Genomic DNA, 27,930 nt, shown 5'->3' with positions numbered 1-27,930 from the left:
GCACGGTGAAAATGAGATATTTAACTTCACTCATAATACCAGGATTAATGATGCAACATCTGTGTCTTTAAATATGGTTTTAATAAGAACATATTGATAATGACAATTCATAAGAAGTTTTGCATCCACCAAACTGTATCAATATATATTTAAGGAAAATGTCTATTCACGTTTCATTGCAATGTGTAATATAAAGCTGTAACTTTCTCTCACCTTAAGCATTCAATAGTAGAGCATTCCTACACCAATACGTTTTGGCTGAAGTTTTATCTGTTTGTACTCCCCACCTTATGACATTGCATTGTCCTTTTTCCAAACTGGCTCCTTCTCCTTTCTGACAATCACTCAACAGTAGCTGGACCGATGGGTTCTATATAATAGGAGTGTGGTCCCATGAGTATACGTGGATGTGTATTCAGGTGTGCAATACATGTCTATCGCAACAGGTGCAGCAAACATGGGAAGGATTTGAACTGAGGACTTTCGGGTAGGCAATGACATTTTGAAAAACCAAAAACTGGACTTGAGTAAAGATTGAGTAGACAGAGTCTATATTTTCCCACAGTTTAGCACGATGAAGTGTGATCACCTGGAAACACAAGATTCTCAAAGGGCTGAATACTGAGAAAACCTCTCAACTGGGAGATGTAGATCATGGGGTCACCAAATCTCAGAATAAGAGGTTGGCAATTTAAGGCTAAGATGAGAAAAGATTTCTTCATTTTTTAAAATTCCTTCATGGGATGTGGGCATCGCTGACTAGACCAACACTGATAGCCCATCCCTCATTGCCCAGAGGGCAGTTAAGAGTCAGCAGCATTGCCATGGGTCTGGAGTCACATGTAGGCCAGATCAGGTAAGGATGGCGGTTTCCTTCCCTAAAGGACATTAACGAACTAGAACCAATTGTCAGGTTTGTCCTGACATTTGACAACACTTTCACGGTTGTCAATATTCTCTTAATTCTGGATTTGCTATTGAATTCAAAATCCACCATCTGCTGTTCCAGAATTTGAACTTGGGCCTCCCAAACATTATTTGGGTTTGTGTTAAGACCACACTAGACCACCAGTGTGGATGTTCCTTCGTTTAGCTTTTAAAAATTTATTCTGGGGAGTATGGGCTGGACTTTTGATTGTTACAGGCATTGTCATGGAGATTGCAGTATATATTCTCAACTTACCAACCAAACATTGCCTTCTTGTCATACTGTTAAAATATTGTTCCCCTTTACATTGGTAAATGTTGCCTTGATGAGTGCAGATGAAAAGTTTCAACAAAATACATCAACAATACTCAAAAATCTAAATACTAATGAATAATACTATAACGGCAAAAAGGCACAGGGAAGTTGATACTTGCGAAAGATGTACATAAAACCAGCAGATCAAATCAACAAAGTACTTCTGTTAGACAGAGCTTTGGGGCAGGTCATGATGCCGGTGATATTAATTAGAAGAATATGTTTTCTCTCAGAGGGTTGAGAGTCTTTGGAGTTCACTTCCTCAAAAAGCAGTGTTCAATATTTTTAAAGCATAGGTTGATGGATTATTGATTATCAAAGGGATGAAAGATTATCAGAGATAGGCAGGAACGTGGAGTTGAGGTTAAGACCAGATCATCCATGATCTTATTGAATGGGGGAGCAAGCTCAAAGGGCTGAGTGGCCCACATTAATTCTTTGTTCATGTATTGATATGATTTGGCCTTTAGCACAATTTCTAAAGTTGTCACGACATTGAGTTTTAATGTGCAGCTTCTAATTGATAGCAAAATTTATGCTCACGTTAGATTAATAAGTTGACCTGCAATAAGGGCGGCACGGTGGCTCAGTGGTTAGCACTGTTGCCTCATAGCGCTAGGGACTGGGTTTGATTCCTGTTTCGGGCGACTATCTGTGTGGAGTTTGCACATTCTCCCCGTGTCTGCGTGGGTTTCCTCTGGGTGCTCCGGTTTCCTCCCACAATCCAAGGATATGCAGGTCAGGCGAATTGGCCATGCAAAATTGCCCATAGTGTTATGTGCATTAGTCAGGGGTAAATGTCAGGAAACAAGTCTGGGTGGGTTACTCTTCGGAGGGTCGGTGTGGACTTGTTGAGATGATGAGCCTGTTTCCACACTGTACAGAATCTAATCTAAGTTCAATGGAAGAACTCTTTATTAAAACACTACTGTGTATGGGCAATTAAGGGTCCAAATGAGCTGAGAAGCATGAGTCTGTGCAAAACATGGATGATGTCAGCTATTATGATGATATAGCGCACTAAGTGTTTGTGTGTGGATGAGGGGAGGAGATGGAGTTGGGAATGTGGTTTGGAGCATTTTTATACAGTGAATTATTTGATGATTTGTTACATTGTTCATCATTTAAAGTGGTCGATATTAGATTCCCTACCTGATGCAGGGCCTCTCCAAACATAAAGGGTGAACTAGGTGTTACCTGTGGCACAAGGCTGTACATTATTTATTTGGCATTTTAAATGAACAAAGGTAACAGTTTATTCTGTACTTAAAACTTTTCTCTATCTTAAATGTGCACATGCGCGCATGTGTATGTGTGTGTGAAGCAGAGGTGGTAAAAGGTACAGCTCATAATTCACCTCGGGCTCCTAAAACCCTGGGCTTCAATCACTGTGTCCTGATTTACCCACCTCCACAAAGGGCGCTAGTTCAGCTAGTGACACCATGTCCTCTCATAGGAGGGATGGCCCGATACCATATTCAGTCCAGAGTTCATTCCACCAAGTTCAACTGTTTGAAAATTGGGCAGACTGCTCCTTGCCGGGTGTAGGCTGGTGTGACGGATGTTGGGGGCATTGGGTGAAAAGGAAATTATCACCCAAAGGTATTTCCACTAAGAGGAATTACTCTTGAATGCATAGTCTGTGACCATATAAATTTATAACGGAATAGGCTTTGAAAGCCCCTTTTAAAATATTTTCAAAGTGGTTATTTGGACAAGTACATGAATAGGAAAGGTTTGGAAGGATATTGGCCAAGTGCAGGCGAATGGGGTTAGTATGGATGGACCTTTTGGTCGGCATGGACCAGTTTGAGCTAAAGAGTCTGTCTCCATGCTGTGGGACTCTATGACTCTATGGTTATGTGCTACAGTGACGAATCACTAAAACTTCAGCTATTGGATGTTTTAAACTTTGTCTGGACAATCTGCATTGTATTAACAATACCCTTTTATTTAACATGCTTTGTGGGGCAGCCATTTTGGAAATCAGGTCTCCATCTTTAGGCTTAGATCAAAACAAAATTTTAAATGGTTTTGTTGTTTTGGAGGGGGATGGTTTTGGAGAGAATTATAAATCTGGCTCCCAGTCACCATTTTCAGCAATTTCTTTAAAATTGATGAGCTGAAATTGAAGTGTTTGCATGTTTGTTTGCATGAATTGATAGCACAGGAGCAGAACTTTGATCCCGGAAAAGTCAATCAGTACAGCAGATACGATGCTGGCAACGTCTGATGGATTTCAACTCAATCCAATAACAGTTCAATCCTGACAGTAGACTGTTCACGTCTGGAATCAACTGATCCCAGCAGTCAATATTTCCATTGCGTCTCTGACTGGGTTTGTGGTATAAATTGCCTTTACCAACTGATTACGATGTGAGAAAGGATCTGTATGGCGATGGACACACAGGGAACCTGTGCAATGATGTACGCCAGTGAGCGTGTTGGTGCTTTAAGAGCAAAGAGATAAGCCACACTATGGACCACACGTGCCACAAAGAAGACCAGGAAATGGACGTGGGCAATCAAGAGGTTGGGTTCCATCAACGAGTAGATAGCACCGAGGAACAGGAAAGGAAAGATGTTCTCCATGGCATTGCGATGGGCTCTGTGGAGGGGGACGGGGGGAATCAAAATGAACTGGTTACTCATTCAATACATATTAAACTATGGCTGCAAAGAACAAAGAAAATTACAACACAGGAACAGGCCCTTCAGCTTTCCAAGCCTGCACTGATCCAGATCGTCTATCTAAATATGTCACCTATTTTCTAAGGATCTGTATCCTTTGCTCCCTGCCCATTCATGTATCTGTCCGGATTCATCTAAAATTACACTATTGTGCTTGCCTCCACCATCTCCGCGTTCCAGGTACTCACCACCCTCTGTGTAAAGAACATTCCATGCTTTTCTCCCTTAAACATTTCCCCTCTCACCTTGAACTCGTGACCCCTAATAATTGAGTCCCCCACTCTGGGAAAAAGCTTCTTGCTATCCACCCTATCTATACCTCTCATGATTTTGTAAACCTCAATCAGGTCCCCCTTCAACCTTTGTCTTTCTAATGAAAATAATCCTAATCTACTCAACCTGTCTTCCTACCTAGCACCCTCCATACCAGGCAACATCCTGGTGAACCTCCTTTGCACCCTCTCCAAAGCATCCACATCCTTTTGGTAATGTGGTGACCAGAACGAAACGCGATATTCTAAAGGTGGCCGAACCAAAGTCCTACATTGATTAATAAGCCACCTACTGTGCTTGCCTCATTTCCAGATGCTTCAGGTCAAGAAGACTTTTTGGCTAAAGAAGATCTGCTATGTTCGTTGATAAACAAATTACCACAGACTCATAAAATGCATTCCTGGTAAAGGTACCATGATCTTAATAGGCCATTAGAGAGAGAGAGAGAGAGAGGTAACTGGTGGTGGTCTAACCTGAGGGTCACCACACCTCAGACAAGGGGAAAGATCAAGAATGAGAATCCTTCATTGTAACCTCAGCTGGTGTGGGAACGGAGCCCATGCCTTAATGTCACTCTAGATGGCAAACCCACCCATCCAGCCAACTGAGCTAACCAGCTCCCAGTTTCACAGTCTGGGTCCTAACAGTGGTCTCAAAGTGTCACTGGTCCCATTTATCTCATGCAGCACAGGCTATTACTGATTTTGCTATTGCGATTTACACATTTTAGATCCTCTTTCATTTCTTCACTTGTCCCATGTTTGCCGCAACCCTTTTGACATTTAATAACTCTTGCTTTCTAACTAAACACAAACTTCCTTTTTGCACTTTGCTCTCTACTCCCCATTTACCTGCACTCTGCAATCGCTATTCCATCTCTTTTGTTCCTTCCCTCCCATCCTTTCCTTCCCTTCCTTTGACAAAGAGTCACCAACCTTATGGAGTTCAATGACATCCAGCACAAAGCAGCTGGTATGATTGGCACCCACCTTCAACATTCACTCTGTCCACCACCTCCATACAGTGGCAGAGGTGTGTACCATCTACAAGATGCACTTCAGCAACTCACCAAGACTCCTTTGACAGTGGCTTGCAAACTCACGACTTCTACCATCCAGAAAGATGAGGGCAGCAGATGCATGGAAGCATTGCCACCTACAGGTTCCCCTCCATTCTGACTTGGAAATAAAATCACTGTTATTTCACTCTAACTGGGTCAAAATCCTGGAATTCCTTTCTTGACAGCACTGTGGATGTCCCTACACCACATACAGAACAACCTCTACTATCTGTTTGAGACTGGCAGGGAGTATTCTGTTCAGATAACTGATTGTTCGGATAACTGATCTGATCGTAAACAAAGAAAGCATTTCCGGAACCTTGAGATCTTGTTTGGATAATCCGAAATTTGGATAATTGATGTTCGGATAACTAAGTTTGTTCTGTCGACTGCATTGGTTCAATCACTCGCCTTCTCTGGGCAATTAGGAATGGGTAATAAATATTGGCTCAGCCATTGATACTCAGATCCATTGAATGATTTAAAAGAAAACATGAAACATCAACTCTCTTAACAGATGTTGCCTGTTCTGCTGAGCATTCCTAGAATTTTCATAGAATCCCTACAGTGTGGAAACAGGCCCTTCAGCCCAACAAGTCCACATTGACCCTCCGAAGACTAACCCACCCAGACCCATTCCCCTACCCTATATTTACCCTTGACTAATGCACCTAACCTATGCATCCCTGAACACTGTGGGCAATTTAGCATGGCCAATTCACCTGATCTGCACATCTTTGGACTGTGGAAGGAAACCAGAGCACCTGGAGGAAACCCACACAGACAATCACCCGAGGCTGGAATTGAACCCAAGTCCCTGGCACTGTGAGGCAGCAGCGCTAACCACTGAACCACCATACCACCCCTGAAGATTCCCATATTGATTGAAACATAGAAAAGTTACAGCACAGAAGGATGCCATCTGTTTGAGTGCTGATAAGTTTCTGGAGAGCGCTCAAACAGAGTACTTCTTCATTGCATTGCCATCTGCTGAAATGACTATCACTCCCAAATCGGAAAAAGCACGGGTTCAAGGATAAATTCACAAGCTGAGGAGTGCAGATTGGAATAGGACTTTGACACGAGCTTTCTCTGAACCTAGCTTTGAGCTTATTGGGAGTGTTAGATTTACAGAGTAAAGTCCCTTTAATCGACCAACATACGGCAGGAATCTCAGGCATGAGAAAATTGATTGTGTATTTGCTTTCAGCAGAAATAATGGCCAGTGATCTATGGACAAGCAAGAATTCACTTGATCAATAATTGTTGGCATAGTTTCAGCTTTCTACTCGCAGCTGTTCTAACTACAATTTCAGTCAGTAACCTTTGCCCTTGATTATTTTATTCTATAAGAAAAGTGAAATACAAGGGATGGTGGAAATCTGAAACAGAAATAGTTGCACTGAATCAGGAGGTTAGACAGCGTCTGTGGAGCGAGAAGGTCGGAACTCATCAGCCAGATTCTCTGGTCTCCGGATTGTTGGAGATCGAATGTACCCCTAAAGATGCATTTTAGAATCCCTCGGAAGACTTGATGCATTGACAACACAATAAGTATTCCAGACATTTAAATCACTGATGGATAATTTTCTGGTGTTGGGAACTGTCTTGAAAGGGCTACAACTCTGCAATCCAGTCAGAGATTTTGTTACTGTAGATCTGACCCCATCACCCCCAACCAAAGCCTTACCAAACTCCTAGAGAGAGATGAGTGCTGGTGATTTAACCTGAGGGTCACCATACCTCAAGCAATGGGAGGTGGTTGAAAAGGCAAGTCCTTCATGGTAACTTCAGCCAGCGCAGGAATTGAGTTCACACTGTTGGCATCATTCTGCATAGCAAACCATCTATTCAGCAAACTGAGCTAACACTGCAATACTGAACGGAAGGAGCTGTAGGACTCTATTCACAAAGGAAGGGCTCTTGGTTTTGTGTCTCACTGACTGGCCTGTGTCCTGATGGACAATTGACTTTGCCAGTGCAGTGCTGAGGGAAGTACTGCACTGTCAGAGGTCCTGCCGCTCAAATGATACATTAAACAAGGCCATTAGTTTGTCATCTCAAGTGGATGGAAAAGAACCCATGGCAGTGTTTCAAAGATAATGAACTCTTGATGAACTTGTCACTTATATCATTAGTGTTTGTGAAAGCTGTATATGTGCAAATTGTGTGCAATGACCTTCCCTCCAATGCAAGGTCAGAAGTGGGGCTGTTAGCTAATATTGAACAGTGTTTAGCATGATTTGTGATTCCTCAGACACTGAAGCAGCCCATATCTGTATACAAGAAGCCCTGGACAAAATCGAAGCCAAGGTGATAAGTCACAAGTAACACTTGTCCACACAAGTGCAGGCTCACGCCCATCTCTAACTAGATAAAATCTTACCATCACATTTTGACATTCTATGCCATTACTATCACTGTATCCTCAACATTCTGGGGAGGGGGGGGGTTAACATTGACCAGAAGTTGAACTGTACTGATCTTAAATACTGTGGCTACAACATGCAGGTCAGACTCCAGGAATCCTGCAGCAATTAACCTTCCTCTTGGCTCTCCAAAGCCTGTCTACCATCTACAAGTCACTAGTCAGGAATGTGATGGAATACTCCCCACTTGCCTGGATGGACACAGCTTCAACTCAAAAAGGCTTCCCACCATCCAGGACAAAACAGCCCGCTTAATTGGCATCAAATCATAAACATCCACTCCCTCCACCACTGATGCTCAGTAGCAGCAGTATGTACTACCTACAAGTTGCACTGTAGATATTCATCAAAGCTCCTTAGACAGCACCTTCCAAACCCATGACCAATTCCATCTAAAACAACAAAAGCAACAGATTCAAGGGACCACCATCAGAATCACAGAATCGTTAAGGTGTCAAAAGAGGTCATCTTGACTGCAGAAGCTGTCTGAGTATTTTAACTTATTTTCCCTATGGCACTACATATTTGTTTAAATAGAACCACCATCCAAGGTCCCTTTGAATGCCTCAGCAGAGCCTGCCTACATAACATAGAACATAGAACATTGAAGAATACAGCGCAGTACAGGCCCTTTGGCCCTCGATGTTGCGCCGATCCAAGTCCACCTAACCTACACTAGCCCATTATCCTCCATATGCCTATCCAATGCCCGTTTAAATGCCCATAAAGAGGGAGAGTCCACCACTGCTACTGGCAGGGAATTCCATGAACTCACGACTCGCTGAGTAAAGAACCTACCCCTAACATCTGTCCTATACCTACCACCCCTTAATTTAAAGCTATGCCCCCTCGTAATAGCTGACCCCATATGTGGAAAAAGGTTCTCACGGTCAACCCTATCTAAACCCCTAATCATCTTGTACACCTCTACCAAGTCACTTCCAAGCAGTGTATTTCATACCCTAACAATCCCCTGCAATATCCCCTCCAAGCCACTCGACATCCTGACTTGGAAACATATCACCATTCACTCGCTGTTACTCAGTCAAAATCCTGGAATTCCCTCCCTAACGGCTCTGAACATGTACCTGTAGCAGATAGTCTGCAGCAGTTGAAGAAGGCAGCTCGCCATCATCCTTTCAAAGGCATTTAATGCTGGCCCAATCAGTAATGATTAGATTACCTACAGTATGGAAACAGGCCCTTCGGTCCAACATGTCCACACCAACCCTCCAAAGAGTAACCCACCCAGACCCATTCCCCTACCCTCTGTTTACTAATGCACCTAACACTATGGGCAATTTAGCATGGCCAATTCACCTAACCTGCACATCTTTGGATTGTGGGAGGAAACCCACGCAGACATGGGGAGAATGTGTAAACTCCACACATTCCCGAGGCAGGAATCGAACCGGGTCCCTGGTGCTGTGAGGCTGCAGTACTAACCACTGAGCCACTGTGCTGCCCACTGTGATGCCTATGTCTGTCATTCTTCGCTACATCACAGCTAATCGGGTTCTTCTGAAACGGGTTTTTGGATATACTGACATGGAGAAAGGTGGTTTAGAAACAGAAGTCTGCTATAACACTCATTTCGTCAGCACGAAACAGCTATTACGCGATTGATGAATCGTGGGCATTGTTTGGATAACATGAACTTTCTACTGAATGGGTATAATGATTTTCTATTAGGGATCTTCTACAAAGCAATTTTCTATTGTGGTTTCCCATAGCGCGAGGTTGCAGAGGAATGCAGCTGTCACAGTATTGAGTACAAGGAGTTGGGAGGTCATGTTGTGGCTGTACAGGACTTTGGTTGGGCCACTTTTGGAACACTGTGTGCAATTCTGGTCTCCTTCCTATCGGAAAGATGTTGTGAAACTTGAAAGGGTTCAGAAAAGATTTACAAGGATGTTGCCAGGGTTGGAGGATCTGAGCTACAGGGAGAGGTTGAATAGACTGGGGCTGTTTTCCCTGGAGCTTCGGAGGCTGAGGGGTGACCTTATAGAGGTTTGTAAAATCATGAGGGGCATGATAGGATAAATAGACAAAGTCTTTTCCCTGAGGTGGGGGAATCCAGAACTAGAGGGCATAGGTTTAGAGTGAGAGGGGAAAGATATGGAAAAGACCTAAGGGGCAACTTTTTCACACAGAGGGTGGTACGTGTATGGAATGAGCTGCCAGAGGAAGTGGTGGAGGCTAGTACAATTGCCACACTTAAAAGGCATCTGGATGGGTATATGAATAGGAAGGGTTTGGAGGGATGTGGGCTAGGTGCTGGCAGGTGGGACTAGATTGGGTTAGGATATCTGGTCAGCATGGACAAGTTGGACTGAAGGGTCTGTTTCTGTTCTGTACATCTCTATGATTCTATAATTGTCGCATTATAGCAGAACAACCTGTCCCTTTTTTTTTGTCTTAGAAAATACACTACATTAGAAACAAGAAAGAACAATGAAAAACAATGCTTCACAGATCCAACAGTCCTGAAGGTCTTTTCTTATGTTGGCATGACAACAAGGAAATGCTTTTCCTGTTTTTCTTCTGAATCAACATGTGTTCTTCATTAGCTCTAGTCTCCATACAGTGCCAGGAATTTCACTGCACATTATTTCCTTCATTAGTGAGACCAGAGGTAGGAAATAGTTGAGTAAATGCCACCACAAGTCAATTGTTTTTATTTTAAAAAATCAAGTGGCTTGTTTAGTAAAACACTGACATTCATTTCTAGTTATATTGAATCAAAAAGTGAAAAGCTTTGTAAACAATTTTGGTTAAACTACTCTTAAACCAGCCTTACTGCAAATATTTCTCATTTCCAAATTTGGAGAAAAATATAGAGGCACTGATTACAGTAAAAGATATACTGGAACAATACCAGAATTGAGAGGTTATATACTTATCCTCAAAGAATGAATAAGCAGCAGTTTTTACATCTAGAGCAGGCAATGCTGTAATGTTATTTTATGGGATGTGGGTGTTGCTGGCTGGGCATATTCCAATCCCTAGGCTCTTGTGAGAAGCAAGTGGTGAGCTGCCTTTGTGAACTGCTACAGGCTGTGGGCTTATGCCTACCACTTGTTGCCATCAAGCTTCAATAAATCATGTCAAGTTTGTTTAAAGCCAACTTTAGGATGTTAAAGGCCCTCTCTATTCACTGTCTTTTCATTTAACTTTTCAATTCCCTCCCCTCTGGGCCCACTTTCTCTATCTGAGAATGTGAGAAAATGTTCTCCTCACAACTCCTCTGTCAGTAATAGTCAGTATTGGCCACATGAACCTTTTGATAATGGCTTTAATTGGTTTTGTATAAACATTACATTCCTGTCTTCAAAGGCTAAATGCCATGTTAGCATTGGGCTCAATTAGCTGGATGGCTAATTTGCAATGTGATGCTAACTGAGCAGGTTCAATTCCTGAACCAGCCAAAGTCACGACAAAAGGTCCTGCCTTCTCCGAACTTACCCCTCGCCTGAGGCATGTTAACTCTTCGGTTAAGTTCACTGCTAGCTGTCTGTCTCTAATAAGAGAGCCACCTCTGCGTCTAAGGTGCCTTTTGCAGATAACATGGGCTGAATGGCCTTCTCAATTTTCAAAACTGATTTTAAAGATTCATGTAAACACAAAAAGTGCTGGAGAAACTCAGCAGGTCTAGCAGCATCTGTGGAGAGAGAAACAGCATTAACACTTTGAGTCCAGTATGACTCTTCCTCAGAAGATTACCATCCTTGTTTTCAAATTCCTCCCTGGTCTCATACCTCTTTAAGTCTATAACCTCCTCCAACCCACAATCCTCTCCACTCCTCTGCTTCTAAAATCTTGAGCATCCTCAAGTTGAATCACTCCATCATTAGTTGGCCACATCTCTTGACGCCTCTCAGCCCCAAGTTCTAGAATTCCCTGCCGACACCTCCCTGCCTCGCCACACTCCTTAAAACCCCACCGTCATTGAACCAATTTTTAGGTCACCTGTCCTTACATCACTAACTCGTTGTCAAACTTTGCTTTGTGGCTGCACTTATTGGCAACGTCATCACTAAGTGACAGAGACACAGAGCATGGAAACTGACTCTTCGGTCCAACCAGTCATACTGAACATAATCCCAAACTAAACTAGTCCCACCTGCCTGTGCTTGGCCCATACTCCTCCAAACATTTCTTATTCATGAACTTATCCAAATGTCTTTCAAACCCCTGTGCACCACGTCCTCTGGAAGTTCATTCCACACGCGAACCACTCTCTGCATACAAAAAATTGCCCCTCACATCTATTTAAATCTTTCTCCTCTCACCCCTTAAAAATATACCGCTCATCTGGAAATCGTCCACCCTAGGGAAAAGGCACCTGCCATTCACCTTATCTATGACCCTCTTGATTTTATAAACCTCTGTAAAGTCAGCCCTCAACCTTCTCCAGTGAAAAAAAAAGTCCCAGCCTATCCACCCTCTCCTTGTAGCTCAAACCCTCCATTCTGGACAACATCTCTTCTGAACCCCCTTCATCTTAATAATATCCTTCCAAAGAGGCTTCACCAATGTCCTGTACAATCTTAACATGACGTCCCAACTCCTACGCTCAAAGATCTGAGTTAACATGCTCCGACAGAAACACATTATTGCAGTGTTCCATCAGGATCTGCAGCTACCTGTCATGAAGGTATCAAGCACTGCTCATCTGTTCACATACTTATGGGTGAGTCAAGAATGGCGGGGCATGGTTTTAAAAAGAGGGTCACATCTTTAGGATTGTATTTTTCTCTATCAGAGACTTTAGACAGTTCTGCCTTAGCAGGCAAAGGAGGCGATATCACTGAATATTTTTAACTAGGTCAACACATTTTCATTAGGCAAGGGGAATAGACAAGAATGTAGAATTTGGATGGATTAAAGTTCTATGGATGCTGGAGAAATACAGTAGTTCAGCAGCATTTGTGAAGAGTGAAAGAGAGCTAACATTTCAAGTCCAATTTGACCCCTCTTTGGACAATCAACCGTTAGGGCAGCATGGTGGCACAGTGGTTAGCACTGCTGCCTCACAGCGGCAGGGACCCGGCTTTGATTACAGCCATGGGTGACTGTCCTTGTGGAGTTTGCACGTTCTCTGCCTGTCTGTGTGAGGTTCCATCAGGTGCTCTGGTTTCCCCTACAGTCCAGAGATGTGCAGGTTAGTGGATTGGCCATGCAAAATTCCCATGGTGTCCAGGGATGTGCAGGCTATGTTAGCCATGGTAAATACAAGGTGACAGGGTAGGGTGGTGATCTGGGTGGGATGATCTTCACAGGGTCAGTATGTACTTGATGGGCTGAATGGCCTGTTTCCATACTGTAGGGATCTATGCTATTATCATTGAGAGGTGGAGCAGACTTAAAGGATCAAATGGGCTATTTCTGGTCCTAATGCACGTATTTGTATAGTACAGGGAATGCAGGAAGATAGTGTGCAATTTCAGGAAACAATTCGAAAAGCAGGATACCAGTTGCAAATTATTCCAAGCAAGTATGAATTCAAGAATAATGATAAAGTCTGACAACAATTGGGTGTAGTTTGGTGAGACCATGCATGAAGCAATTTATGTAATCTTTGCCTCAGTGTCTAATACAGAATGCTGCTCTCTACACAGTGTGAGAGGACATTGTGCATATTTCTGCATATTTCAATCAGCTCTTTTAGTTTATTTTTAACCCATAACTAATGCTGTGGAAATCATCTTTCTGCACTGTGGTAGTGGGGCGGTTGGCCTGTGCTTTAGTGAGGTACTACAGACAATACAGTCTGTAGTATTGGCCATAAGATGTAACAGCAAAGGTAGGCCATTCATCCCATCATGTCTGCTCCATCATTCAATGAAATCATGGCTAATTTGATCATTCTCATATCCATTTTGCTGCCTTTTCTCACAAAATGTTTGATTCCAGTATTGATTAAAAACCTACATTTCCATGCTGATGCCATGCACATCTATGTTCTGATGGATTTTGGTAACATAGACATCATGGGGGGGCCATCTTCAGTGGGAGGAACACCAACTCCTGTTTTGCAGTGCTCCTGTGAGGTGCCTTGGGATATCTTAATATGTTAAAGGTGCCACATAGCTATCAATTGAAAACAAAATATTGCGAATGCTCGAAAGCTAACATAAAGTCAGGGAATGCTAGAGAAACTCAACAGGTCCAGCAGTATTTACAGGGAGAGATGAAGAGTAAACATTATGAGTCTGGTATGTCTTCTTCAGAACTAAGAGAAACAGAGTTTTATTGTTAAATTCTCTTCATTCAGACTTTTCCCCCTCTCTTTCTGACTCTAGTTTGCTCTCTAACTTTGACTCTTTTAGGAAATGAACTATTGGTACCATATTTTGGCAAGTGATCAGATAGAAGACAGGAAATTGCATAGAATCCCATCCCAGTATCTTAGCAATTATCAGTTTGTATCAGGATGTAGCTTCATCCTCTTTGTCTACTTCCTTTTCCCTAACTCTCTCTCTCTCTCGGTGCTGTTGCTATCTCTCTGACTCACTCCTTCTGCCCCTACACTCCACTCTCACCTTCAACATAAACACCACCATTTCTCAGCTGCGTTCTGTTCTGATAAAGGATCATCGGACTCAAATACTGTTTTTCTCTTCACAGATGCTGCCAGGCCTGCTGGGTTTTCCAGCACTTTCTGCTTCTGTTAGATGATGTTGGTTGATTGGTAAATATTGGCCAGGGTCTGGGACAACACCTCTGCTTGTCTTTGTTATGTGGTCATTAAGATGTACAGCACGGAAACAGACCCTTTAGTCCAACTCGTCCATGCCAATCGTATATCCTAAATTAATCTCGTCCCATTTGCCAGTATTTGGCCCATATCCCTCTAAACCCTTCCTATTCATATATCCATCCAGATGCCTTTTAAATGCTATAATTGTACCAGCCTCCACCACTTCCTCTGGCATCTCATTCCATACATACACCACTCTTTGTGTGAAAGGGTTGCCCCTACCATCTGTTTAAGTCTTTCCCCTCTCCCCTGAAATCTATTGTCTCTGGTTTTGGACTCCCCTACCCCAGGGTAAAGACTTTGTTGATTTACCCTATTCATGCCCCTCAGGGTTTTATACACCTCAATAAAGACACCCCTCAGCCTCTGATGCTCCAGAGAGAACAGCCGCAGCCTATTCAGCCTCTTCCCGTAGCTCAAACCCTCCAACCCTGGCAGCATCTTTGTACGTCTTGTCTGAACCTTTCAAGTTTCACAACATCCTTCCGACAGCACAGAGACCAGAATTGTACACAGTGTCCCAAAAGTGGCCTAACCAATGTCCTGTACAGCCACAACATAACCTCCTAACTTCTATAGTCAATACTCTGACCAATATAGGGAAGAACACTAATTGCTTTCTTCAGTATCCTGTCCACCTGTGACTCCACTTTCAAGGAACTATGAACATGCACTCCAGGCAACACTCCCCAGGACTTTACCGTTAAGTGTATAAGTCCTGCCCTGATTTGCCTTTCCAAAATGCAGCACCTCACATTTATCTAAACTGAACTCCATCTGCCACTCCTCGGCTCATTGGCCCATCTGATCAAGATCCCATTGTAATCTGAGGTAACCTTCTTAACATTTTGGTAGGAAAGGTAAAATTGCCTTAGTCATACCCAACCATAAGACTGCTCTCTCATTAGAGAGAGACAACTGATGCTGGCCCAACTTGAGGGATGAGGGAGCATCTTATAGAAACATATAAAATTATGAAGGGAATAGATACGATAGACACAGGGAGGTTGTTTCCACTGGCGGGTGAAACTAGAACTAGGGGGCATTGCCTCAGAGTAAGGGGGAGCAGATTTAGGACTGAGTTGAGAAGGAACTTTTTCACTAAACAATTATGAATCTATGGGAATTCCCTGCTCAGTGAAGCAGTTGAGGCGTTCCCGTTGAATGTTTTTAAGGCAAAGATCAATTTTTGAACAGTAAAAGAATTAAGGGTTATCATGAGAAGGTTGGAGCTGAGTCCACATGACCTTATTGTACATGGAGCAGCCTTGATGGCCTACTCCTTCTCCTATTTCTTATGTCACCTCAGCTCAAGCAAGGGGAGAGGCTCAGAAGGAGAGTCGTTCATGGTAGCCTCAGGCGGTGCATAAGTTGAACCTACTGCTGTTGACTCTGATTTGCATCATACTTGCTTACTGACAACTGGCATCTTGCATTCTGGTGTGGGATTTGAAGCCACAACGTTTTTGAACCAGATGCCACTTGAGCTGTGAATGAGTCCAAAGCAAACAGCGAAAGTCTAACTCTTAGAAAACTTTAATAACCTAAATGTAAATTTAGAGTTTTTTATGACTTCAAATAAAGTAATTATTAAGTCATCTGCACATGTGTGAAATGGTACCGCACGATAACATTAAACTTTACTGACGTACTGTGATGTGCATAAACATTTCTGCTTTACTGTGGCCCCAATCCACACTTTCTCACCATACTTTAAAGTTCCGCACAGCAGCTGACTCTCCTCAGCACAGTCAAAGGGTTTTCAAAAGGAGAGGGTGTAGGCATCACAGATGCTTGAGGACCGTGCTAAACTGTCATCGGGAATATTCAGTGTCTATTCACGAACACTTGCATCAACATACAAAGCAAATGTGTTCACTCAACAAAAATGTTGGCCCTGAGTTTTCTTGTACCTCACCCTCTGTAAAGGCATCAGAAGTTGTGTTTCTCTATTGACGTCAGTTTAATTCCAAAGGTTATGTACACATCAATCATCTCTGCACTGTAAGAATTGATCTGTTGTCTAGCTTTGATGGAATAAATTATTTCTTGGTGCATGGCTGACAAAATGATTGTTAATATTTTAATTCCTGTGTTTCAGCACAGGCAGTGCGTTATTTTTACCATCTTTGGAATTGTGCAGAATGAGGACAGCCAAGGAGTATTTGACACAACAATTTGGTATGTAGCAAAGTCTCATTCTTAAAGAGACTTCATCTCTAGAGGAACTGAATTGTGAAACAAGGGCATTATATTAAACTTGTATGATAACCTTATTTAGGACCATTTTGCAGTGTAACTGTTTTATTTATTTTCTCTATTTTTGTACCTAAGATTTGTAGCGAACTACTTTGCATCTAAGGTGGTGCCATGTGTTGGTGATATTGAACACTTTTCACTTCACTTCTGTTCTTTTGTAACTTGAGTATACGTGACAGTAAACCTAATTCTAATTCTAATTTAGTTAATCCCAGTAGCCCAGTCCCAACATTTTATGTAGACAAACGGGAGGCTGGAGGAACACAGCGAGTCAGGCAGCACCAGGAGGTGGAGTAGTCAACAATTTGGGTATAACTCTCCTTAAGGACTTTTGCCTCCAACATTTTATATGGTTTCTTCATTCCTTCTTTCAATCTTTCTGATTTCTTTCAATCAACCACTCGCTTCTTTCAAAATAACATGCTTTAGGTTTCTTGGTGGAACACAGCTATAACAAATATTTTTCTGGAGTGAGCCAGTTCTGCTATTAAACTGATGCAAACCAACAGTTGGTCAAATGCTTTTGCACGTTCATTGGGATAAAGCAAAGTTATCCATATAGACAAGTCTGATCAGCAGTCAGGTATTGTGCTTTCAAGGCTTATATTCCACTTTTATTTATTGTACGGAGGGATTGTCTATTGTGCAAAGGGAAAACAGGTTGGGACTCTACTCACTGGAGTTTGGAAGAATGCAAGGTGATCTAATTGAAACATTTTGGATTCTTAAGGGGCTTGACAGGGTAAATGCTGAGAGGATGTTTCCCCCTCATGGGAGAGTGAGTCTAGGACCAGAGGGCACACTCTCAGAATAAAGGGGTACCAATTTAAGGCTGAGAAGAGGAGGAATTTCTTCTCTCAGAGGGTTCAGAGTCTTCCTTGCTACGAAAGCACAGTTCTTCAGTATATTTAAGGCTGAGGCAGATGGATTCGTGATTAAGAATTATGGAGAAAGAGCAGGAAAGCAGATGTGAGGAATGGTGGACGGACTCAAGAGGCTGAACAGCCTACTCCTGCTCCAATTTCTAATGATCTAATGGTTACTGGAAGTAGTAATAAATAATAATAATGACAATAGACATAATAAATAAAAAATGAAAAGGTGGCCATGTAGTGATATTGTCACTGGATTGGCAACCCAGAACTCCAGATACTGGGTTTGAATCCCACTATGGTAAATGAGAATTCCAAATATATTTGCTTGTCGAAATATCTTCTAACTATGTTTCTGAAGGTCTGATTCCAGCTTTAAACTGTGGCCCTAGTCCAAACATCCCCATCAGTTGAAATAGCTTTTCTCTGCCTTTCCTATTAATTCCCTGAATATCTTTAAAACATCAATCAAATCACCCGTTAACCTTTTAATTCAAGATCACAATCCCATTTTAGACTCCACCTATGTTAGAATGCCTAACGTTTAATTTCAGAAGAGAGGTTGTGTCCTCCCTTCTATATTTACTACTTAAGTGAGATCATCCAAGAATCATCCAGCCTTACAGCTATTAATAGACTCCAAGCCCTCTCATCAGGTAGAAACTAAGAGAAATGGCTTTTTTTAAGAGAGGGGGTTTATTGACCCGCTCAGGCTCACAGCTCTCATCCAAATATCCCTAGTGTCACATCAACCCCCTGAGAATATCTGCACAAACACAATTAATGCCTTGTTTCTCTTAATCTCAACAAGAACATTAATTAACTCTAACAACATAATTGAGAAGACATCAATGTACAAAATTGCTCAGCAATGCCAACTTTGCCTGTTTCAAATCTAAGAACATAACCATTGGGAATGAGGATGGAATCTGTTCAAACCTATTTAGCTTGGTTCACAGATGAACTTGCAGCGTGGGTTGGTACCTGGGACTTCGATGTTGTGGCTATTACGGAGACATGGCTAGAACAGGGACAGGATTGGCTGTTGCAGGTTCCAGGATTTAAATGTTTTAGTAGGGTCAGAGGAGGGGGTAAAAGAGGGGGAGGTGTGGCATTGCTTGTCAAAGATAGTATTACAGTGGTGGAAAGGACGATGGATGAGGACTTGCCATCTGAGGTAGTTTGGGCTGAGGTTAGGAATAGGAAAGGTGAGGTCACCCTGTTAGGAGTCTTTTACAGGCCTCCTAATAGTCCTAGAATCATTGAAGAAAGGATAGGGAAGGTGATTCAGGAGATGAGTGACAGTAATAGGGTGGTTGTTATGGGGGACTTTAACTTTCCTGATATTGATTGGGAAAGCTATAGCTCGAGTTCGTTAGATGGGTCAGTGTTTGTTCAATGTGTGCAGGAGAGTTTCCTGACACAATATGTAGACAGGCCAACAAGAGGTGAGGCCATACTGGATTTGGTTCTGGGTAACGAACCAGGCCAGGTGTTAGAATTAGAGGTAGGTGAGCACTTTGGGGATAGTGACCATAATTCGGTGATTTTTACACTCGTGATGGAGAGGGATAAGTGTGTACTACAGGGCAAGAGTTATAGCTGGGGTCAGGGAAATTATGATGCGGTGAGGCATGACTTAGGATGTGTGGCTTGGAAAAGTAGACTCCAAGGCAAGAGTGTAAATGATATGTGGAGCTTGTTCAAGGAGCAACTATTGAGTGTCCTTGATAATTATGTACCTGTCAGGCAGGGAGGAAAGGGTCGTGCGAGGGAGCCGTGGTTTAATAAGGAATTGGAATCCCTTGTTAAATGGAAGAGGGCGGCTTATCTCAAGATGAGACGTGAAGGTTCAATTGGGGCGATTGAGAGTTATAGGGTAGCCAGGAAGGACCTGAAGAGAGAGCTAAGAGCAGCAAGGAGGGGACATGAAAGGTCCTTAGTCGGTAGGATTAGGGAAAACCCTAAGGCTTTCTATGGGTATGTTAGGAATAAAAGAATGACTAGGGTAGGAATAGGTCCAGTCAAGGATAGTAGTGGGAAGTTGCGTGTGGAGGCGGAAGAGATTGGGGAGACACTGAATGAATACTTTTCTTCAGTATTTACTCAGGAACTGGGCATTGTCGTCGATGTGAATACTGAGTCACAAATAAGTAGAATGGATAGCTTTGAGGTATGTAGAGAAGAGGTGTTGGAAATCCTGGAAAAGGTGAAAATAGATAAGTCCCCCGGGCCTGATGGCATTTATCCTAGGATTCTCTGGGAAGCAAGGGAGGAGATTGCAGAGCCATTGGCCTTGATTTTTATGTCCTCTTTGTCTACTGGAGTAGTGCCAGAAGACTGGAGGATAGCAAATGTGGTTCCCTTGTTCAAAAAGGGGAGTAGGGATAACCCTAGTAACTATAGGCCGGTGAGTCTCACTTCTGTTGTGGGCAAAGCCTTAGAGAGAATTGTAAGGGATAGGATTTATGCACATCTGGATAGGAATAATGTGATCAAGGATAGTCAGCATGGTTTTGTGAAGGGCAGGTCATGCCTCACAAACCTTATTGAATTCTTTGAAAAGGTGACGAAGGAGGTTGATGAGGGGAAAGCGGTAGATGTGGTATATATGGATTTTAGTAAGGCGTTTGATAAGGTTCCCCATGGTAGGCTACTGCAGAAAATACGGAGATATGGCATTGAGGGTGAGTTGGAGGTTTGGATTAGGAATTGGCTGGATGGAAGAAGACAGAGGGTAGTAGTTGATGGCAAAGTTTCTTCATGGAGTGCCGTCACTAGCGGTGTTCCGCAAGGATCTGTTTTGGGACCATTGCTGTTTATCATTTTTATAAATGACCTGGAAGAGGGGTTAGAAGGTTGGGTGAGCAAGTTTGCGGATGATACAAAAGTCGGAGGAGTTGTTGACAGTGAGGAAGGATGTGGCAGGTTACAGCAGGATATAGAGAAGCTGCAGAGCTGGGCAGAAAGGTGGCAAATGGAATTCAATGTAGCGAAGTGTGAGGTGATTCACTTTGGGAAGAAAAACAAAAAGATGGGGTACTGGGCTAATGGTCGGATACTTGGTAGTGTGGATGAGCAGAGGGATCTTGGTGTCCATGTACACAGATCTCTGAAAGTTGCCACCCAGGTAAATAGTGCAGTGAGGAAGGCATATGGCGTACTGGCTTTTATTGGTAGAGGAATTGAGTTCCGGAGTCCTGAGGTCATGATGCAGTTGTATAAGACTCTGGTGCGGCCGCATCTGGAATATTGTGTGCAGTTTTGGTCGCCATACTATAGGAAGGATGTGGAGGCACTGGAACGGGTGCAGAGGAGGTTTACCAGGATGTTGCCTGGTATGGAAGGAAGATCGTATGAGGAAAGATTGAGACACTTGGGGCTGTTTTCATTAGAGAAAAGAAGGTTTAGGGGTGACTTGATTGAGGTGTACAAGATGATTAGGGGGTTAGATAGGGTTGACAGTGTGAACCTTTTCCCGCGTATGGAGTCTGGTATTACAAGGGGGCATAGCTTTAAATTAAGGGGGGGTAGATATAGGACTGAAGTTAGGGGTAGGTTCTTCACTCAGCGAGTCGTAAGTTCATGGAATGCCCTGCCAGTAGCAGTGGTGGACTCTCCCTCTTTATGGGCATTTAAGCGGGCATTGGATAGGTATATGGAGGATAGTGGGTTAGTATAGGTTAGGTGGGCTTGGATCGGCGCAACATCGAGGGCCAAAGGGCCTGTACTGCGCTGTATTCTTCTATGTTCTATGTTCTATTACACAGAAAAGAAATGATTATTATATGTCAGGAAAACTGACATTATTTTGCTGATGGTGAGTCAGAGTAAAATAAAGTCAACAGGTAAGGTGAGGTTAGAGGATGAGAAATAATAAGGTTACAACAGGGAAATATAATTCAGGCCATGTTCTAAAGTTGTATATCGTATTCTCATTTGTCTATTTTTCACTAAATTTCTATGCCCACTTTTCTAATGGAAATTGTAAGCAGAAACACTAAACACTATAGAACTTTGGTGAGGCTGTATTTGGAATATTGTACACAGCTCTGGTCGCCACACTACAATAAGGATGTGGAGAGGGTACAGAAATGGCTTACCAGGATGTTGCCTGGTTTAGCTGTGAGGAGAGGTTGAACAAACTTGGTTTGTTTTCACTTAAACATTGAAAGATGAGGGGCAACCTGATAGAAGTCTGCAAAATTATAAGAGGTATGGATAGAATGGATAGTCAGAGTCTTTTGCCCAGGGTAATGTCAGTTAGTAGAGGGACATAGATTTAAGGTAAAAAGGGGCAAGTTTAAAGATGCGAGAGGCAAGTTTTTTTGCATTGAGGGTGAGAAGTGGCTGGAATGCACTGCCAATAGAAATGGATATATTAGCAACTTTCAAGAGCCATCTTGACAGATATATTAATAAACAGGGAATAGAGGGATACAGACTGTGTAGAGGCAACAGGTTTTTGGGTTAGAAAGGCATCATATTTTGGCGCAGTCTTGGTGGACCAAAGGGCATATTCCTGTGCTGTACTGACCTGTCGTCTTTGTTCATCACACCCTTTATTGTGGGGGTACTGTAGCCCCTTCCCCAGGAGGAAGATCCAATTATATCTCGCCAATCTTTCCCTGGCCATTTCTGTAAATAATGTTGACCTGGGATTCTCTGGTGATAAAAGTTGTCAGCACATAGATGTAAGATTAGCTTTCAATATATTCTAGATATAAAGTCACCAAATATTCCTGATGGGCTCCAGCCCAAAATGGCGATTTTACTGCTCCTTGGATGCTACCTGACCTGCTGTGCTTTTCCAGCACCACACTCTCAACTCTGATCTCCAGTATCTGCAGACCTCACTGTCTCCTAAAGTCACCAAAGTCCTACTGTACCATAGAGTTGTTCTCTCATTAGAGAGAGATGATTGGTGGTGGGCCGGCCAACCTGAGGATCACTACACCTCAGACAAGGGCAAGAGTGAAGAGGAAACTCCTTCATGATAACCTCAGTTGGTGCAGGAATTGAACCCATAATGCTGTCTAAACAACTGAGCTAACCAACCCCCAAATTATTTAGTGTAGAGATAGAACAGTAACAAGCCTTATTAAAAATAAAGTAAAAATGCACGTCGCTCAGATTTTCAAATTGACTTTGAAAATTCTGTGGTACAGTAGGACTTTGGTGACTTTCTGTTTAGAATACAGTGAAAGATAATCTTACATCTATACACACGTGCTGTCAACTTTCATTTGCAGAGAAACCCAGGTCAATGTCACTATTTAGATGTGAAGTAAATAAATAAGGGTGATCATGCAACTCTTTCCCCACCTATTTATTTTTCTCCACCCATTTATTATATGGACAGGAATTCATGTCCTGGATAAGTTGAATTTTCCAATATGCACTGTCAGTCTGGAGCCAATGCCCAAAGGATAAATGTTCCCCTTCCTAATTGTGATTGACAACAGATCCAGAAGCAACACGAGGAATGCTTTATTTGCACAGTCAGTGGTAATCTGGAATGCAATGCCTGAAAGGGTAGTGAAAACACATTCTGTTATAGCTTTCCAAAGAAAACAGAGTACTTCTTCAAAGAGGGGGGAGAAAATTGCAGAGCTATGGGGAGCAGCAGGGGAATGGGATAAGTCGATAGCTCTGCCAAAGAGCAGAACAGGCTGAGACCCTTCTCTCAGCAAAATGGCATTCGATGAATCTGAGTGACCTTTAGAGAATATTTACATTACCTCCGAGTTCGCTCCACATCAGGATCCGTTCGATGATACTCCAGCCCACCATGTCTCAATGCATCCTCTGGGTTGATAAATGCCTGCAGGAAAGGAGATGGTGAAACCAGATGGGCAAAACCATGTCGAAAACTTAAGAACAAAGTAAGACTCGACAAATAACTATGGCATCAGCATTTCAATGAAATGCAAAAGCACAGTTTCTGTGAAAATAGCTTTGTAAAAATACTGGAAAAACTCAGCAGGTTTGGTTTCATAGTGAAGAGAGAAACAAAGTTAATGTTTCAAGTCCAGTGTGACTCTTCTTTAGAACTTCCAGAACTAATTCTGACGAAGAGTCACACTGGACATGAAATGTTAACTCTGTTTCTCTCTGCAGATGCTAGCAGACCTGCTGAATTTCTCCAGTATTTGCTTATTTCAGATTTCCAGCATCTGCAATATTTTGCTTTTATTGTAAAAATGGCTTTCTTCACTTCTCTCTGCTGACCTCCTGCCTTTCCAACAACTATCCTGTTTAACTAAACTATATTATTGTTTTTTCTTTCAGCCCCTTAACTGGAGCACCGAAGGGAAAACCCACAGGGGAACGTGCAAACTCCACATCGACTGTTGCCTGAGGGTGGAATCGAACCCAGGTCCCTGGTGCCGAAAGGCATCATTCTAAATTTTGATGTTTCCTCCACATCAATCATTAACCCCAATTAATCCATCACACAGCCTCATAATCTCATGTACAAATCTTTTCCCTTGCAGTCTATCTTAAATCCTAAATACCTTTGGAATTCTCTCCCCAAATCAATCCATCTACTCCCTCACCCTCACCTCCTTTAAGATGCTTCATAAAATTCATTTCTTTGGTTAATCTATTAATCACCTCTCCTAACATCTCACTGTTTGTCAAGATGTCAAATTTTGTTTGACCATCTTCCTGTTTACAATGATAATATGCTATGCTCATGCACATTGTTGTTTTCATCTTTAACCTTTTTACTGAAGTTCTTTCATTCTAGCCATTGTCAGAGTGGCTCTGTGGTTAGCACTGCTACTTCATAGTGCCAGGGTTCAATTCCAGCCTGACGTGACTGTCTGTTTGGAGTTTGTGGGTTTCCTCCCACAATCCAAAGATGTGCAGGTTGGGTAGATTGGCCATGCTAAATTGCCCCATAGTGTCTAGGGTTGAAAATCCTTTCCTAATTTTAAACATGTGGTTCAACTCTGTTCTAAAGATTTAGATAAAACAGCCTCAGACTGGAGCCAGACTGGGTTGAATTACGTGGTGAGTATTTCAAACTGCTAATGTGCAGGTGAAACATTGCTTTCAGAAATATGCTGAGCCAATCATTGACTATTCTCTTTCTGTCTCCTCATATTTACCCCCTTGTGATGATGTACACAGGTGGATGCATCTTAAGAGTTTCTAGCTTCATTTTAGGCTGAGGTCTAATTGAATGGAATTTGTTTTTAAGAGTTTAACAGGAATATCGAGAGATGTTGTCCGATGGCGAGGACGTCAAAGAGAACATGACTTTAAAACTAGAACCAGGACATTGAGAACATAAGGTAGGAAACACTTCAGCGTGCAAAAGGGGGAAGTGTACTCCTACACAAAGCAGTAAATGCTAGCTCAGTTAATAATACTAAAGACGAGTTCAATCGATTTCTTAATGGCCATTATGATATGTGAAAGCGAAAACACATGGACAGTTCATCTTTCCTGATGAAGGGCTTATGCCTGAAACTTCGATTCTTCTGCTCCTCAGAGGCTGACTGACCGGCTGTGCTTTTCCAGCACCACACTTTTTGACACGTTTCAAATAAACATCAGCCATCAGCTCAGCGAATGACAGAACAAATTCAAGGGAGTAAATATCCACCAGAGATTCCTATCTTCCTCATTTTTCCTCAACGTATCTTTGTTGCTTTCCAAGCTTTGGGAAGAGTCGGAATGGGACAAAACTGCGGAATCATTACAGTGAGGACATTCAACCCATCATGTCTGTGATTACTCTCCAAATGAGCCTCTCACTTTACACCATCCTCCAGCCTTCTTTCTTTACCCTATGCATTCTTCATTTTTCAAACGACCGTTAAATTGCTTTTTGAAAGCTTTGGTTGAGCCGGCCCCCACCGTATTCTCTGAGGGTGCATTCCAGACCCTAATCGTTCGCTCAGTAAACAAGATTTTTCTCATATCATTTTTGCTTCTTCTGCCAATTACTTTTGACCTGCGCTTTCTTGTTCTCAATCATTTAATGAGTGGGAACAGTTTCTCCCTATCCACTCTGTCCACACCCTTCATTAATTTTAGATTAGATTAGATTCCCTATAGTGTGGAAACAGGCCCTTCAGCCCAACCAGTCCACACCAACCCTCCGAAGAGTAACCCACCCAGACCCATTCCCCCTAACTAATGCACCTAACTCTACGGGCAATTTTAGCATGACATATTCACCTGACCTGCCCATCTTTGGACTGTGGGAGGAAACCAGAGCACCCGGAGGAAACCCACGCAGACATGGGGAAAACGTGCAAACTCCACACAGACAGTTGCCCGAGGCTGGAATCAAACCCGGGTCCCTGACACTGTGAGGCAGCAGTGCTAACCACTGAGCCGCCATGCCGCCCCTCTTATCAACATTATCTCATCCACGGTAAACAGTTCTCCAATCTATCTTCATAACTGCACCTCCATTCTCATAAATCTCTTTGACTACTCCCAATGTCTTCCCATGAGGTGAACCATGGTACCCAGAAGCACACAGCTGATGCCGAATTAAGGTCAACCTAATCTCCCTGCTCTTGTACACTATGTCCCTGTTAATGAAGCCTAAGATACTGTCTGCTTATTAATTGCTCTTTCAATCTGACCTGCCACCCTCAATAACTTACACACACATACACACAAGTTCCTCTGCCTCCTGCCTTTATACTCTTAAATTGTCACACCATATTTTTCAACAGTAAATTTTGTAGCCCCCTTCATAGGAAAAGAAAGACTGACGAGGACATCCTAAGAATGCAGAAAATAATCTTTAGATAAACTTTGGGTAAAGTGAGGTTGCCAAGTCTTCTTTACCCACATTCTGGGTTCAGATGAGTAACAGCCATTAGCTCAGTGAATGACAGAACAGGTTCAAGGGAATGAATATTCACCAGAAGTTCTTATCTTCCTCATTTTTCCTCACATTACTTTATTGTTTTCCCAATCTTGGGACAAAACTGAGGAATCATTACAGTGCAGAGTGAAGCCATTCAACCCGTCATGTCTGTGGTAGCTCTCCAAATGATGTCAGAGTATTGGAAGGTCATGTTGCGGCTGTACGGGACATTGGTGAGGCCACTGTTAGAATATTGCTTGCAATTCTGGTCTCCTTCCTATCGGAAGGATGTTGTGAAACTTGAAAGGGTTCAGAAAAGATTTACAAGGATGTTGCCAGGGTTGGAGGACTTGAGCTATAGGGAGAGGTTAAGTAGGCTAGGGCTGTTTTCCCTGGAGCATCGGAGGCTGAGGGGTGACATTATAGAGGTTTATAAAATCATGAGGGGCATAGATAGGATAAATAGACAAAGTCTTTTCCCTGGGGTGGGGGAGTCCAGAACTAGAGGGCATAAGATTAGGGTGAGAGGGGAAATATATAAAGGAGACTTTTTCACGCAGAGGGTGGTGTGCATATGGAATGAGCTGCCAGAGGAAGTGGTGGAGGCTGGTACAATTACAGCATTTAAAAGGCACCTGGATGGGTATATGAATAGGAAGGTTTGGAGGATTATGGGCCAGTTTGGGATTGGGATATCTGGTCGCCATGGACGGGTTGGTCCGAAGGGTCTGTTGCCGTGCTGTTCATCTCTATGACTCTATGCATTTAATGATCGTTCCCATTCAATTAGGTTTGCCCTTTTCAAATGATCTGAAGGACAGGGAGATGTGTGTGACGACAGAAAAGAATTAAAACTATTCGGGGCAGAATTAATACACTTCAGGCAAGAATTTGAAGGCGGTGCGTTTACGATTTCAAACTGAACTGTACGAAGCCAGAGGAAATGTTATTACCTTGCAGTTGTTTATAATGTTGCCATCCACACCAACCCCCACGTAAAGAAGAATTTACAAAAACCTACCCATTTTCCTGATCAATTGAAGTCTACACACGATCTGGATTTACGTTTCCAAAGCGCAATCCCTCCAAAATATTTATAATCAGTGAGTTAAAACTCCCCTGAAGTTATCAGAAACAACGATTTTATAATATATTGAAGTTTCAAAACTATCCTAACTCCCCCCTCTTCTATTCTTAACAAATCCGGCTTCAAATCGAACTAGACTCTCTTTACATTAAGTAACAAAACATCAGCTCTCTCGCAATTTCGAAAAAGGTTCCTGCTCGAAACGGAAGTATAGCGTGTTTATATGTATTTAAAATACAATTATGATAATTGCGATTATCACCTTTTTATGCAGCCGGAGTTGTCCCGTGATGATGGCCAGAGTATAGAGTTTGAGGACAAGCAGCGTGCTGTAGAAAATGTAACATGTCAAGACAGGGTTATCCATTTCGTTTGAAGATCGTGAAGCGATTGAATGTGAGAGGAGAGAGG

The 27,930-nt window shown here is 42.6% G+C and overlaps 1 protein-coding gene and 1 long non-coding RNA gene across 3 annotated transcripts in view; one reads left to right on the top strand and one right to left on the bottom strand.

Annotated features, from left to right (window-relative positions):
* LOC148146092 (uncharacterized) overlaps window positions 1–25,798 on the top strand; it is a 28,137-nt gene extending 2,339 nt beyond the window's left edge. Inside the window, exons 2-3 of one of the 2 annotated variants that reach the window (XR_015760686.1) lie at window positions 16,561–16,640; window positions 24,801–25,798. This is a non-coding gene — a long non-coding RNA (uncharacterized LOC148146092). Of the gene's footprint in view, window positions 1–16,560; window positions 16,641–23,881; window positions 24,748–24,800 lie in introns of those variants that run through there. The other variant, XR_015760687.1, reaches the window with a different exon arrangement.
* Window positions 63–27,901, bottom strand: ptges (prostaglandin E synthase). The gene is made up of 3 exons (XM_043720514.2): window positions 27,782–27,901; window positions 23,332–23,414; window positions 63–3,851 (listed from the first exon to the last, which is right to left on the bottom strand). Exons 1-3 carry the CDS (start codon window positions 27,884–27,886, stop codon window positions 3,602–3,604), a joined length of 438 nt encoding a protein of 145 aa, XP_043576449.2. The 5' UTR covers window positions 27,887–27,901; the 3' UTR covers window positions 63–3,601.
* Between the last annotated feature and the right edge of the window lie 29 nt (window positions 27,902–27,930).

The sequence above is a fragment of the Chiloscyllium plagiosum genome, unplaced genomic scaffold, assembly GCF_037043375.1.
Source record: "Chiloscyllium plagiosum isolate Xiang-an unplaced genomic scaffold, Cpla_swu_hap1 HiC_scaffold_21, whole genome shotgun sequence".
NCBI lineage: Eukaryota > Metazoa > Chordata > Chondrichthyes > Orectolobiformes > Hemiscylliidae > Chiloscyllium > Chiloscyllium plagiosum.
The sequence above is the reverse complement of the archived record's forward strand: the minus strand, read 5'-3'. Positions and strand labels throughout refer to the sequence as shown.